The sequence below is a fragment of the Protomyctophum parallelum genome, assembly GCF_964188405.1.
Source record: "Protomyctophum parallelum genome assembly, chromosome: 4".
NCBI classification, from domain to species: Eukaryota; Metazoa; Chordata; class Actinopteri; order Myctophiformes; family Myctophidae; genus Protomyctophum; species Protomyctophum parallelum.
In genome coordinates this window covers 57,222,348-57,236,200 of record NC_139700.1, presented here as the reverse complement: position 1 = coordinate 57,236,200, position 13,853 = coordinate 57,222,348, and the positions used below count along the sequence as shown (strand labels likewise).

At 45.0% G+C, this 13,853-nt stretch overlaps 1 protein-coding gene across 1 annotated transcript in view; it reads left to right on the top strand.

Annotated features, from left to right (window-relative positions):
* The window catches only part of duox (dual oxidase), a gene marked incomplete at its 3' end in the record, with an annotated part of 91,100 nt that overhangs the window by 21,373 nt on the left and 55,874 nt on the right, over positions 1-13,853 (top strand). The window contains exons 8-11 of the mRNA XM_083762620.1: positions 8,590-8,686; positions 10,331-10,430; positions 11,505-11,607; positions 11,953-12,125. Of these exons, the coding sequence (XP_083618746.1) occupies positions 8,590-8,686; positions 10,331-10,430; positions 11,505-11,607; positions 11,953-12,125 (473 nt within the window). The remainder of the gene's footprint in view (positions 1-8,589; positions 8,687-10,330; positions 10,431-11,504; positions 11,608-11,952; positions 12,126-13,853) is intronic.

Here is a 13,853-nt window from a genome sequence, read left to right as displayed (position 1 = left end):
ATGATAAGCGTGTGTGTTTCTGTCCATGATAAGCGTGTGTGTTTCTGTCCATGATAAGCGTGTGTGTTTCTGTTCATGCTAAGCGTGTGTGTTTCTGTCCATGATAAGCGTGTGTGTTTCTGTCCATGATAAGCGTGTGTGTTTCTGTTCATGCTAAGCGTGTGTGTTTCTGTCCATGATAAGCGTGTGTGTTTCTGTTCATGATAAGCGTGTGTGTTTCTGTTCATGCTAAGCGTGTGTGTTTCTGTTCATGATAAGCGTGTGTGTTTCTGTTCATGATAAGCGTGTGTGTTTCTGTCCATGATAAGCGTGTGTGTTTCTGTCCATGATAAGCGTGTGTGTTTCTGTCCATGATAAGCGTGTGTGTTTCTGTCCATGATAAGCGTGTGTGTTTCTGTCCATGATAAGCGTGTGTGTTTCTGTCCATGATAAGCGTGTGTGTTTCTGTCCATGATAAGCGTGTGTGTTTCTGTTGATGATAAGCGTGTGTTTCTGTTCATGCTAAGCGTGTGTGTTTCTGTCCATGATAAGCGTGTGTGTTTCTGTCCATGATAAGCGTGTGTGTTTCTGTCCATGATAAGCGTGTGTGTTTCTGTCCATGATAAGCGTGTGTTTCTGTTCATGCTAAGCGTGTGTGTTTCTGTCCATGATAAGCGTGTGTGTTTCTGTTCATGATAAGCGTGTGTGTTTCTGTCCATGATAAGCGTGTGTTTCTGTTCATGCTAAGCGTGTGTGTTTCTGTCCATGATAAGCGTGTGTGTTTCTGTCCATGATAAGCGTGTGTGTTTCTGTCCATGATAAGCGTGTGTGTTTCTGTTCATGATAAGCGTGTGTGTTTCTGTTCATGATAAGCGTGTGTGTTTCTGTCCATGATAAGCGTGTGTGTTTCTGTTCATGATAAGCGTGTGTGTTTCTGTTCATGCTAAGCGTGTGTGTTTCTGTTCATGATAAGCGTGTGTGTTTCTGTTCATGCTAAGCGTGTGTGTTTCTGTTCATGATAAGCGTGTGTGTTTCTGTCCATGATAAGCGTGTGTGTGTTTCTGTTCATGATAAGCGTGTGTGTTTCTGTTCATGATAAGCGTGTGTGTTTCTGTTCATGCTAAGCGTGTGTTTCTGTCCATGATAAGCGTGTGTGTTTCTGTCCATGATAAGCGTGTGTGTTTCTGTTCATGATAAGCGTGTGTGTTTCTGTTCATGATAAGCGTGTGTGTTTCTGTCCATGATAAGCGTGTGTGTTTCTGTTCATGCTAAGCGTGTGTGTTTCTGTTCATGATAAGCGTGTGTGTTTCTGTTCATGATAAGCGTGTGTGTTTCTGTTCATGATAAGCGTGTGTTTCTGTCCATGCTAAGCGTGTGTTTCTGTTCATGATAAGCGTGTGTGTTTCTGTCCATGATAAGCGTGTGTGTTTCTGTTCATGATAAGCGTGTGTGTTTCTGTCCATGATAAGTGTGTGTGTTTCTGTTCATGATAAGCGTGTGTTTCTGTCCATGATAAGTGTGTGTGTGTTTCTGTTCATGATAAGCGTGTGTGTTTCTGTTCATGCTAAGCGTGTGTGTTTTTCTGTTCATGATAAGCGTGTGTGTTTCTGTTCATGCTAAGCGTGTGTGTTTCTGTTCATGCTAAGCGTGTGTGTTTTTCTGTTCATGATAAGCGTGTGTGTTTCTGTTCATGATAAGCGTGTGTGTTTCTGTCCATGATAAGCGTGTGTGTTTCTGTCCATGATAAGCGTGTGTGTTTCTGTTTCTGTTCATGATAAGCGTGTGTGTTTCTGTTCATGATAAGCGTGTGTGTTTCTGTTTCTGTTCATGATAAGCGTGTGTGTTTCTGTCCATGATAAGCGTGTGTGTTTCTGTTTCTGTTCATGATAAGCGTGTGTGTTTCTGTTCATGATAAGCGTGTGTGTTTCTGTCCATGATAAGCGTGTGTGTTTCTGTTTCTGTTCATGATAAGCGTGTGTGTTTCTGTCCATGATAAGCGTGTGTGTTTCTGTTTCTGTTCATGATAAGCGTGTGTGTTTCTGTCCATGATAAGCGTGTGTGTTTCTGTTCATGCTAAGCGTGTGTGTTTCTGTTCATGCTAAGCGTGTGTGTTTCTGTCCATGATAAGCGTGTGTGTTTCTGTCCATGCTAAGCGTGTGTGTTTCTGTCCATGATAAGCGTGTGTGTTTCTGTCCATGATAAGCGTGTGTGTTTCTGTTTCTGTTCATGATAAGCGTGTGTGTTTCTGTTCATGCTAAGCGTGTGTGTTTCTGTTTCTGTTCATGATAAGCGTGTGTGTTTCTGTCCATGATAAGCGTGTGTGTTTCTGTTCATGCTAAGCGTGTGTGTTTCTGTTCATGCTAAGCGTGTGTGTTTCTGTCCATGATAAGCGTGTGTGTTTCTGTCCATGCTAAGCGTGTGTGTTTCTGTTCATGATAAGCGTGTGTGTTTCTGTTCATGCTAAGCGTGTGTGTTTCTGTTCATGATAAGCGTGTGTGTTTCTGTTCATGATAAGCGTGTGTGTTTCTGTTCATGATAAGCGTGTGTGTTTCTGTCCATGCTAAGCGTGTGTGTTTCTGTCCATGATAAGCGTGTGTGTTTCTGTTCATGATAAGCGTGTGTGTTTCTGTTCATGATAAGCGTGTGTGTTTCTGTCCATGATAAGCGTGTGTGTTTCTGTTCATGATAAGCGTGTGTGTTTCTGTCCATGATAAGCGTGTGTTTCTGTTCATGCTAAGCGTGTGTGTTTCTGTCCATGATAAGCGTGTGTGTTTCTGTTCATGATAAGCGTGTGTGTTTCTGTCCATGATAAGTGTGTGTGTTTCTGTCCATGATAAGCGTGTGTGTTTCTGTCCATGATAAGCGTGTGTGTTTCTGTTCATGATAAGCGTGTGTGTGTTTCTGTCCATGATAAGCGTGTGTGTTTCTGTCCATGATAAGCGTGTGTGTTTCTGTTCATGATAAGCGTGTGTGTTTCTGTTCATGCTAAGCGTGTGTGTTTCTGTCCATGATAAGCGTGTGTGTTTCTGTCCATGATAAGCGTGTGTGTTTCTGTCCATGATAAGCGTGTGTGTTTCTGTTCATGCTAAGCGTGTGTGTTTCTGTTCATGATAAGCGTGTGTGTTTCTGTCCATGATAAGCGTGTGTGTTTCTGTTCATGATAAGCGTGTGTGTTTCTGTCCATGATAAGCGTGTGTGTTTCTGTCCATGATAAGCGTGTGTGTTTCTGTCCATGATAAGCGTGTGTGTTTCTGTTCATGCTAAGCGTGTGTGTTTCTGTCCATGCTAAGCGTGTGTGTTTCTGTTCATGATAAGCGTGTGTGTTTCTGTTCATGATAAGCGTGTGTGTTTCTGTCCATGATAAGCGTGTGTGTTTCTGTCCATGATAAGCGTGTGTTTCTGTTCATGCTAAGCGTGTGTGTTTCTGTCCATGCTAAGCGTGTGTTTCTGTTCATGCTAAGCGTGTGTGTTTCTGTCCATGATAAGCGTGTGTGTTTCTGTCCATGATAAGCGTGTGTGTTTCTGTTCATGATAAGCGTGTGTGTTTCTGTTCATGATAAGCGTGTGTGTTTCTGTCCATGATAAGTGTGTGTGTTTCTGTCCATGATAAGCGTGTGTGTTTCTGTCCATGATAAGCGTGTGTGTTTCTGTCCATGATAAGCGTGTGTGTTTCTGTCCATGATAAGCGTGTGTGTTTCTGTTCATGATAAGCGTGTGTGTTTCTGTTCATGATAAGCGTGTGTGTTTCTGTCCATGATAAGCGTGTGTGTTTCTGTTCATGATAAGCGTGTGTGTTTCTGTTCATGCTAAGCGTGTGTGTTTCTGTCCATGATAAGCGTGTGTGTTTCTGTTCATGATAAGCGTGTGTGTTTCTGTTCATGCTAAGCGTGTGTGTTTCTGTCCATGATAAGCGTGTGTGTTTCTGTTCATGATAAGCGTGTGTGTTTCTGTTCATGATAAGCGTGTGTGTGTTTCTGTCCATGATAAGCGTGTGTGTTTCTGTCCATGATAAGCGTGTGTGTTTCTGTTCATGATAAGCGTGTGTGTTTCTGTTCATGATAAGTGTGTGTGTTTCTGTTCATGATAAGCGTGTGTGTTTCTGTCCATGATAAGCGTGTGTGTTTCTGTTCATGATAAGCGTGTGTGTTTCTGTTCATGATAAGCGTGTGTGTTTCTGTTCATGATAAGTGTGTGTGTTTCTGTTCATGATAAGCGTGTGTGTTTCTGTTCATGATAAGCGTGTGTGTTTCTGTTCATGCTAAGCGTGTGTGTTTCTGTCCATGATAAGCGTGTGTGTTTCTGTTCATGATAAGCGTGTGTTTCTGTCCATGATAAGCGTGTGTGTTTCTGTTCATGATAAGCGTGTGTGTTTCTGTTCATGCTAAGCGTGTGTGTTTCTGTCCATGATAAGCGTGTGTGTTTCTGTTCATGATAAGCGTGTGTGTTTCTGTCCATGATAAGCGTGTGTGTTTCTGTCCATGATAAGCGTGTGTGTTTCTGTCCATGATAAGCGTGTGTGTTTCTGTTCATGATAAGCGTGTGTGTTTCTGTTCATGCTAAGCGTGTGTGTTTCTGTTCATGATAAGCGTGTGTGTTTCTGTTCATGATAAGCGTGTGTGTTTCTGTTCATGATAAGCGTGTGTGTTTCTGTTCATGATAAGCGTGTGTGTTTCTGTTCATGATAAGCGTGTGTGTTTCTGTTCATGATAAGCGCGTGTGTTTCTGTCCATGATAAGCGTGTGTGTTTCTGTTCATGATAAGCGTGTGTGTTTCTGTTCATGCTAAGCGTGTGTGTTTCTGTCCATGATAAGCGTGTGTGTTTCTGTCCATGATAAGCGTGTGTGTTTCTGTCCATGATAAGCGTGTGTGTTTCTGTCCATGATAAGCGTGTGTTTCTGTCCATGATAAGCGTGTGTGTTTCTGTTCATGATAAGTGTGTGTGTTTCTGTTCATGATAAGCGTGTGTGTTTCTGTTCATGATAAGTGTGTGTGTTTCTGTCCATGATAAGCGTGTGTGTTTCTGTTCATGATAAGTGTGTGTGTTTCTGTCCATGATAAGCATGTGTGTTTCTGTTCATGATAAGCGTGTGTGTTTCTGTTCATGATAAGCGTGTGTGTTTCTGTCCATGATAAGCGTGTGTGTTTCTGTCCATGATAAGCGTGTGTGTTTCTGTTCATGATAAGCGTGTGTGTTTCTGTCCATGATAAGCGTGTGTGTTTCTGTCCATGATAAGCGTGTGTGTTTCTGTCCATGATAAGCGTGTGTGTTTCTGTCCATGATAAGCGTGTGTGTTTCTGTTCATGATAAGCGTGTGTGTTTCTGTCCATGATAAGCGTGTGTGTTTCTGTTCATGATAAGCGTGTGTGTTTCTGTCCATGATAAGCGTGTGTTTCTGTTCATGATAAGCGTGTGTGTTTCTGTTCATGATAAGCGTGTGTGTTTCTGTCCATGATAAGCGTGTGTGTTTCTGTTCATGATAAGCGTGTGTGTTTCTGTCCATGATAAGCGTGTGTGTTTCTGTCCATGATAAGCGTGTGTGTTTCTGTCCATGATAAGCGTGTGTGTTTCTGTCCATGCTAAGCGTGTGTGTTTCTCGGCCTGACTGACCGTGTTTGCTCTGTGTTGTCGCTCTGAGTCGTTTCCTTTGTTACTCAACCTGTTACTGTAAAGCCTCATAAGTACAGACCTGTTACTGTAAGCCCCTCATAAGTACAGCAGGGATGTCAATGTGGGCGTGGCGGGGTGTGGACCACCACAGTGGATGTGTGTGCGTGTTCATTCTTGTGTGCGGGAGGGGGGGAGGGGGGGGGGGGGGATTTTCAGGCCTTAACCCATTCTGAACGGGAACCCATTTTGGTGTTAGCATCATGTCATGCTATAGCTATTGAAAAATAGCAGACCTACAAGCTCGAGCTCGTAGGTCTGCTATTTTTGAAAAATCGAAGAACGACTGACATCTTTTTAGAATCTGATCTCAGGTCAGAATGGGTTAACATAGGAATACGGATTAACTGGAAAGATGCAATCCTGGTCAAATTGCAGTGTGTGGTTTTGCCTCTTAACAGAGTGACGTGATGATGTCATCAGTACGTGATGATGTCACCAGTACGTGATGATGTCATCAGTACGTTGAAACAAGATCATCACTTATTGTTCTCAGACGGAGTGAGTCAACAGAGTGGGGGGGGGGGGGGGGGGGGAAATGAAAAAATCAGACCGGTCTGAAGTGAGTGGAACTGTACTGTACTGTACTGTACTGTACTGTGCTGTGCTGTGCTGTGCTGTGCTGTGCTGTGCTGTGCTGTGCTGTGCTGTGCTGTACTGTACTGTACTGTACTGTACAGTACTGTACTGTACTGTACTGTACTGTGCTGTGCTGTGCTGTGCTGTGCTGTGCTGTGCTGTGCTGTACTGTACTGTACAGTGCTGTACTGTGCTGTACTGTACTGTACTGTGCTGTACTGTACTGTACTGTACTGTACTGTACTGTACTGTACTGTACTGTGCTGTACTGTACTGTGCTGTACTGTACAGTACAGTACAGTACAGTGCTGTACTGTGCTGTACTGTACTGTACTGTACTGTACTGTACTGTACTGTACTGTACTGTACTGTACTGTACTGTACTGTGCTGTACTGTACTGTGCTGTGCTGTGCTGTGCTGTGCTGTGCTTTGCTGCACTGTACTGTACTGTACTGTACTGTACTGTACTGTACTGTACTGTACTGTACTGTACTGTACTGTACTGTACTGTACTGTACTGTACTGTACTGTACTGTACTGTACTGTACTGTACTGTACTGTACTGTACTGTACAGTGCTGTACTGTACTGTACTGTACTGTACAAGCCCTCCTCCCTGGCCTGTGTGTGTGTGTGTGTGTGTGTGTGTGTGTGTGTGTGTGTGTGTGTGTGTGTGTGTGTGTGTGTGTGTGTGTGTGTTAGACTGTGCAACAGTGACACTTGGTGGTGAACAAACGCTATTTTTGTGCTCGGACAGACACAGGGACAGACACAGGGACAGACACAGGGACAGGGACAGACACAGGGACAGACACAGGGACAGACACAGGGACAGACACAGACACAGGGACAGACACAGACACAGGGACAGACACAGGGACAGACACAGGGACAGACACAGGGACAGACACAGGGACAGACACAGGGACAGACACAGGGACAGACACAGGGACAGACAAAGGGACAGGGACAGACACAGGGACAGACACAGGGACAGACACAGGGACAGACACAGGGACAGACACAGGGACAGACACAGGGACAGACACAGGGACAGACACAGACACAGCCACACATATAGGAGGAGTCTATAGGAGGGGGTTGCACCACTCAGAGCCGTCTATAGGAGGGGAAAATCAGACTCAAAAATCACACCTGTGTGAAGTGAGCGGCGCTCTTATCATTATAGTCTGGATTTTCGGTGGTCACCTGACCACCGCTCCGGTGGTGAGGTGACCACCGCTCCGGTGGTGAGCTGACCACCGCTCCGGTGGTGAGCTGACCACCACTCCGGTGGTGAGGTGACCACCGCTCCGGTGGTGAGCTGACCACCGCTCCGGTGGTGAGCTGACCACCGCTCCGGTGGTGAGGTGACCACCGCTCCGGTGGTGAGCTGACCACCACTCCGGTGGTGAGGTGACCACCACTCCGGTGGTGAGGTGACCACCGCTCCGGTGGTGAGCTGACCACCACTCCGGTGGTGAGGTGACCACCGCTCCGGTGGTGAGGTGACCACCGCTCCGGTGGTGAGCTGACCACCACTCCGGTGGTGAGCTGACCACCGCTCCGGTGGTGAGGTGACCACCGCTCCGGTGGTGAGCTGACCACCACTCCGGTGGTGAGGTGACCACCGCTCCGGTGGTGAGCTGACCACCACTCCGGTGGTGAGGTGACCACCGCTCCTGTGGTGAGCTGACCACCGGAGCTGAAATAACGTTGAGCGTTGGTGAGTAAAAAAAGAGAGAAGGGCTGGAGCGGTGGCGGTGGTTTGCTCTTCACCGCGGCTCAGTGACGTCATGTTGTAGTTCGGTGGTCACCTCAGCATAGACCAGGGTTCCCCAATAGGCGGCCCGCGGGCCATTTGCGGCCCACAGAGCGCCCCCTTGTGGCCCATGAAAGAATTTCCCAAAAAAAAAGTTTTTTTTTTTTTTTTTTTTTTTTTAAGGGTCCCATATAAATGGCATTAAATGGGGTTCAGTAGCCTATGCATGTCAAACTGGGCATCCTTTTCAAATGGGGTCTTGCCCTGAAAATGAATTTTCAGGGCAAGTCCTCAACCTCGCGCGTGCAGACTCGGCCCCCAGCCTGGTACGCTAGTCAAAATATGGCCCTTGAGGAAAATTAATTGGGGAACCCTGGCATAGACCATGAATAACGCTTTAGCCGATTTGTTCTGGTGGTTTCAGGGTATCAGAAGTTTGTTCTGGTGTTTTCAGGGTATCAGAAGTTTGTTCTGGTGGTTTCAGGGTATCAGAAGTTTGTTCTGGTGGTTTCAGGGTATCAGAAGTTTGTTCTGGTGGTTTCAGGGTATCAAAAGTTTGTTCTGGTGTTTTCAGGGTATCAGAAGTTTGTTCTGGTGGTTTCAGGGTATCAGAAGTTTGTGGACCCAGGCATCTCTCCAGAGTTCCAGGTGGCTGCGTTCCGCTTTGGGATGTCCATGGCTCCACCCGGAGTCTACATGAGGTACTGCATGTTGTTCTGCTTTATTCTGGACGACTACCTAACAGTAATGTTTTACGTTAAGGATAATGTTTGTCTGAGTGGTCATTGTTTATAGATAAACTACCTAACAGTAATGTTTTACGTTAAGGATAATGTTTGTCTGAGTGGTCATTGTTTATAGATAAACTACCTAACAGTAATGTTTTACGTTAAGGATAATGTTTGTCTGAGTGGTCATTGTTTATAGATAAACTACCTAACAGTAAGGTTTTACGTGAGGATAATGTTTGTCTGAGTGGTCATTGTTTATAGATAAACTACCTAACAGTAATGTTTTACGTTCAGGATAATGTTTGTCTGAGTGGTCATTGTTTATAGATAAACTACCTAACAGTAATGTTTTACGTGAGGATAATGTTTGTCTGAGTGGTCATTGTTTATAGATAAACTACCTAACAGTAATGTTTTACGTGAGGATAATGTTTGTCTGAGTGGTCATTGTTTATAGATAAACTACCTAATAATAATGCTTTACGTTAAGGATAATGTTTGTCTGAGTGGTCATTGTTTATAGATAAACTACCTAACAGTAATGTTTTACGTTAAGGATAATGTTTGTCTGAGTGGTCATTGTTTATAGATAAACTACCTAACAGTAATGTTTTACGTTCAGGATAATGTTTGTCTGAGTGGTCATTGTTTATAGATAAACTACCTAACAGTAATGTTTTACGTTAAGGATAATGTTTGTCTGAGTGGTCATTGTTTATAGATAAACTACCTAACAGTAATGTTTTACGTTCAGGATAATGTTTGTCTGAGTGGTCATTGTTTATAGATAAACTACCTAACAGTAATGCTTTACGTTAAGGATAATGTTTGTCTGAGTGGTCATTGTTTATAGATAAACTACCTAACAGTAATGTTTTACGTGAGGATAATGTTTGTCTGAGTGGTCATTGTTTATAGATAAACTACCTAACAGTAATTTTTTACGTTAAGGATAATGTTTGTCTGAGTGGTCATTGTTTATAGATAAACTACCTAACAGTAATGTTTTACGTTAAGGATAATGTTTGTCTGAGTGGTCATTGTTTATAGATAAACTAACAGTAATGTTTTACGTTAAGGATAATGTTTGTCTGAGTGGTCATTGTTTATAGATAAACTACCTAACAGTAATGTTTTACGTTAAGGATAATGTTTGTCTGAGTGGTCATTGTTTATAGATAAACTACCTAACAGTAATGTTTTACGTTAAGGATAATGTTTGTCTGAGTGGTCATTGTTTATAGATAAACTACCTAACAGTAATGTTTTACGTTAAGGATAATGTTTGTCTGAGTGGTCATTGTTTATAGATAAACTACCTAACAGTAATGTTTTACGTTAAGGATAATGTTTGTCTGAGTGGTCATTGTTTATAGATAAAGGCTGATTAACCAATGACGCGACAGCGTGCTGCGCAATGACGTACCGCTACTCTTATGAGAATAAATGAACCTTGATTTAATTCACTTTCATTCGTTTGATTCCATCACTGTACCTTCCTCTAAACACACTGTGTGTGTGTGTGTGTGTGTGTGTGTGTGTGTGTGTGTGTGTGTGTGTGTGTGTGTGTGTGTGTGTGTGTGTGTGTGTGTGTTGTGTGTGTGTTGTGTGTAGAAACAGGACGTGTCACTTCAGGAACATGGTGAACATGGAGAACGTGGATGGAAGTGTTTCTCCTGCTCTGAGACTCTGTAACAGCTTCTGGAAACGTCACGTACGTTTATACTCTACACTCCACCACACTACTACTACTACTATGCTATGCTATGCTATGCTATGCTATGCTATGCTATGCTTTGCTATGCTATGCTATGCTATGCTATGCTTTTGCTTTGCTTTGCTATGCTATGCTATGCTATGCTTTGCTTTGCTTTGCTATGCTATGCTATGCTATGCTATGCTATGCTATGCTATGCTATGCTATGCTATGCTATGCTATGCTATGCTTTGCTTTGCTTTGCTTTGCTATGCTATGCTATGCTATGCTATGCTATGCTATGCTATGCTATGCTATGCTATGCTATGCTATGCTTTGCTTTGCTATGCTATGCTATGCTATGCTATGCTATGCTATGCTATGCTATGCTATGCTATGCTATGCTATGCTAACATGACCCAGCAGCTGTTACAGGGTGCTCTAGCTAGGCTACGGCCCCGCCCTGTGGTCGCTAGGCTAACTATCTAGGCCACATAGACGCCAGGCTAAGTAAGATGTAATTCTGACATTATCACTGACCACAATCACTGACCTGTCAATCACTGACCTGTTAATCACTGACCTGTCAATCACTGACCTGTCAATCACTGACCTGTCAATCACTGACCTGTCAATCACTGACCTGTTAATCACTGACCTGTCAATCACTGACCTGTTAATCACTGACCTGTCAATCACTGACCTGTCAATCACTGACCTGTCAATCACTGACCTGTCAATCATTGTGCTTCAACACTGACCTGTCAATCACTGACCTGTCAATCACTGACCTGTCAATCACTGACCTGTTAATCAGTGACCTGTTAATCACTGACCTGTCAATCACTGACCTGTCAATCACTGACCTGTTAATCACTGACCTGTCAATCACTGACCTGTTAATCACTGACCTGTCAATCACTGACCTGTCAATCATTGTGCTTCAACACTGACCTGTCAATCACTGTGCTTCAACACTGACCTGTCAATCACTGACCTGTCAATCACTGTGCTTCAACACTGACCTGTCAATCACTGACCTGTCAATCACTGTGCTTCAACACTGACCTGTCAATCATTGTGCTTCAACAGAGCCCCAACGTGAGGTCATCTCAGGACATCGATGACCTCATCCTGGGGATGACATCACAGATCAGTGAGAGAGAAGACAATGTGGTGGTGGAGGACCTCAGAGGTATTTATTATCACACCACACTACACTACCCACAATGCACCACACTACACTACGGTTAACCCTAGGGTTATTATCCCTAGGGTTATTATCCTTACGATCGGGTTTGATAGCGATAATAAAGCTTGGCTGTTAATCAGACCAGTGTGTGTCCAGCGGAAACCTCGTATGAATCTGATCTCAGGTCAGAATGGGTTAATCAGACCAGTGTGTGTCCAGTGGAAACCTCGTATGAATCTGATCTCAGGTCAGAATGGGTTAATCAGACCAGTGTGTGTCCAGTGGAAACCTCGTATGAATCTGATCTCAGGTCAGAATGGGTTAAGGTTGTTGGTTCTGCTCCTCCAGACTACATGTACGGTCCACTGCGGTTCTCGCGCTCCGACCTGGTGGCGCTGACCGTCCAGAGGGGGCGGGACTTCGGTCTGTCCGGCTACAGCGAGGTCAGGCGAACCCTCGGCCTGCCCGAGGTCAGGAGCTTCCAGGACATCAACCCTGAACTCAACGCCACTGACCCACAGGTTACTGAACCACACACACACACACACACACACACACACACACACACACACACACTGACACATATGGAGTTAGAACAGTCTCAAAAGGTTCACAGTAAATAACACAGATTTGTAACTCACAAGTTCAGATTTGCAACTCACGTGAGTGAATTTGTGTTTCACATTTGTGTTTTGTATCCACAAGTTCAGATTTGTGTTTTGTATCCGTGTTTCGTATCTGTGTTTCGCATCTGTGTTTTGTATTTGTGTTTTGTATTTGTGTTTTGTATTTGTGTTTTGTATCTGTAATTCGCATCTGTGTTTTGTATCTGTGTTTCGCATCTGTGTTTTGTATTTGCGTTTTGTATCTGTAATTTGCATCTGTGTTTTGTATCCGTGTTTCGCATCTGTGTTTTAAACACAAATAAAAAACACAGATGTGAAACACGGATACAAAACACAGATGCAGATTACAGATACAAAACACAAATACAAAACACAAATACAAAACACAGATGCGAAACACGGATACAAAACACAAATCTGAACTTGTGGATACAAAACACAAATGTGAACCTGTGAGTTCACTCACGTGAGTTGCAAATCTGAACTTGTGAGTTACAAATCTGTGAGACTTTTGAGACTGTTTTTGAGACTCTTCTGACGTTGGGCGTTAACGAACGTCATCATTGGCTGAGGGAATCTGTCAATCATTCTGATTGACAGATTCCTCTGCCAATCAGATCGGTCCGCCTTCAGCCAATCCTATGGCTCCTTACATTGTAAGGGGGGGGGGGGGCTCCTTTTGCAAGACCCCCCAGTAACTCTGTCATTTCTCAACCGTTTTGGACGGGGGTGGGCTCGTTGGAATCATGTCGACCCCCTGGGGGTGTCTTTGGGGGTCTCAAAGATCGGGGACCCCCAGGGACCCCCTGGGACCCCCCGGGACCCCCAAATGGTAACTGTCATTTCTCAACCGTTTTGAACATGGGTGGGCTCATTTGAATTGTGTCGCCCCCCTGGGGGCGTCTTTGGGAGTCTCAAGGTTCGGGGACCCCCAGGGACCCCCCGGGACCCTCAAATGGTAACTGTCATTTCTCAACCGTTTTGGACGGGGATGGGCTCATTAGAATCGTGTCGCCCCCCTGGGGGCGTCTTTGGGGGTCTCAAGGTTCGGGGACCCCCAGGGACCCCTGGGACCCCCAAATGGTAACTGTCATTTCTCAACCGTTTTGGACGGGGGTGGGCTCATTTGAATCGTGTCGCCCCCCTGGGGGCGTCTTTGGGGGTCTCAAGGTTCGGGACCCCCAGGGACCCCCCGGGACCCCCAAATGGTAACTGTCATTTCTCAACCGTTTTGAACGGGGGTGGGCTCATTTGAATTGTGTCGCCCCCCTGGGGGCATCTTTGGGGGTCTCAAGGTTCGGGACCCCCAGGGACCCCCCGGGACCCCCAAATGGTAACTGTCATTTCTCAACCGTTTTGAACGGGGGTGGGCTCATTTGAATTGTGTCGCCCCCCTGGGGGCGTCTTTGGGGGTCTCAAGGTTCGGGACCCCCAGGGACCCCCCGGGACCCTCAAATGGTAACTGTCATTTCTCAACCGTTTTGGACGGGGATGGGCTCATTAGAATCGTGTCGCCCCCCTGGGGGCGTCTTTGGGGGTCTCAAGGTTCGGGGACCCCCAGGGACCCCTGGGACCCCCAAATGGTAACTGTCATTTCTCAACCGTTTTGGACGGGGGTGGGCT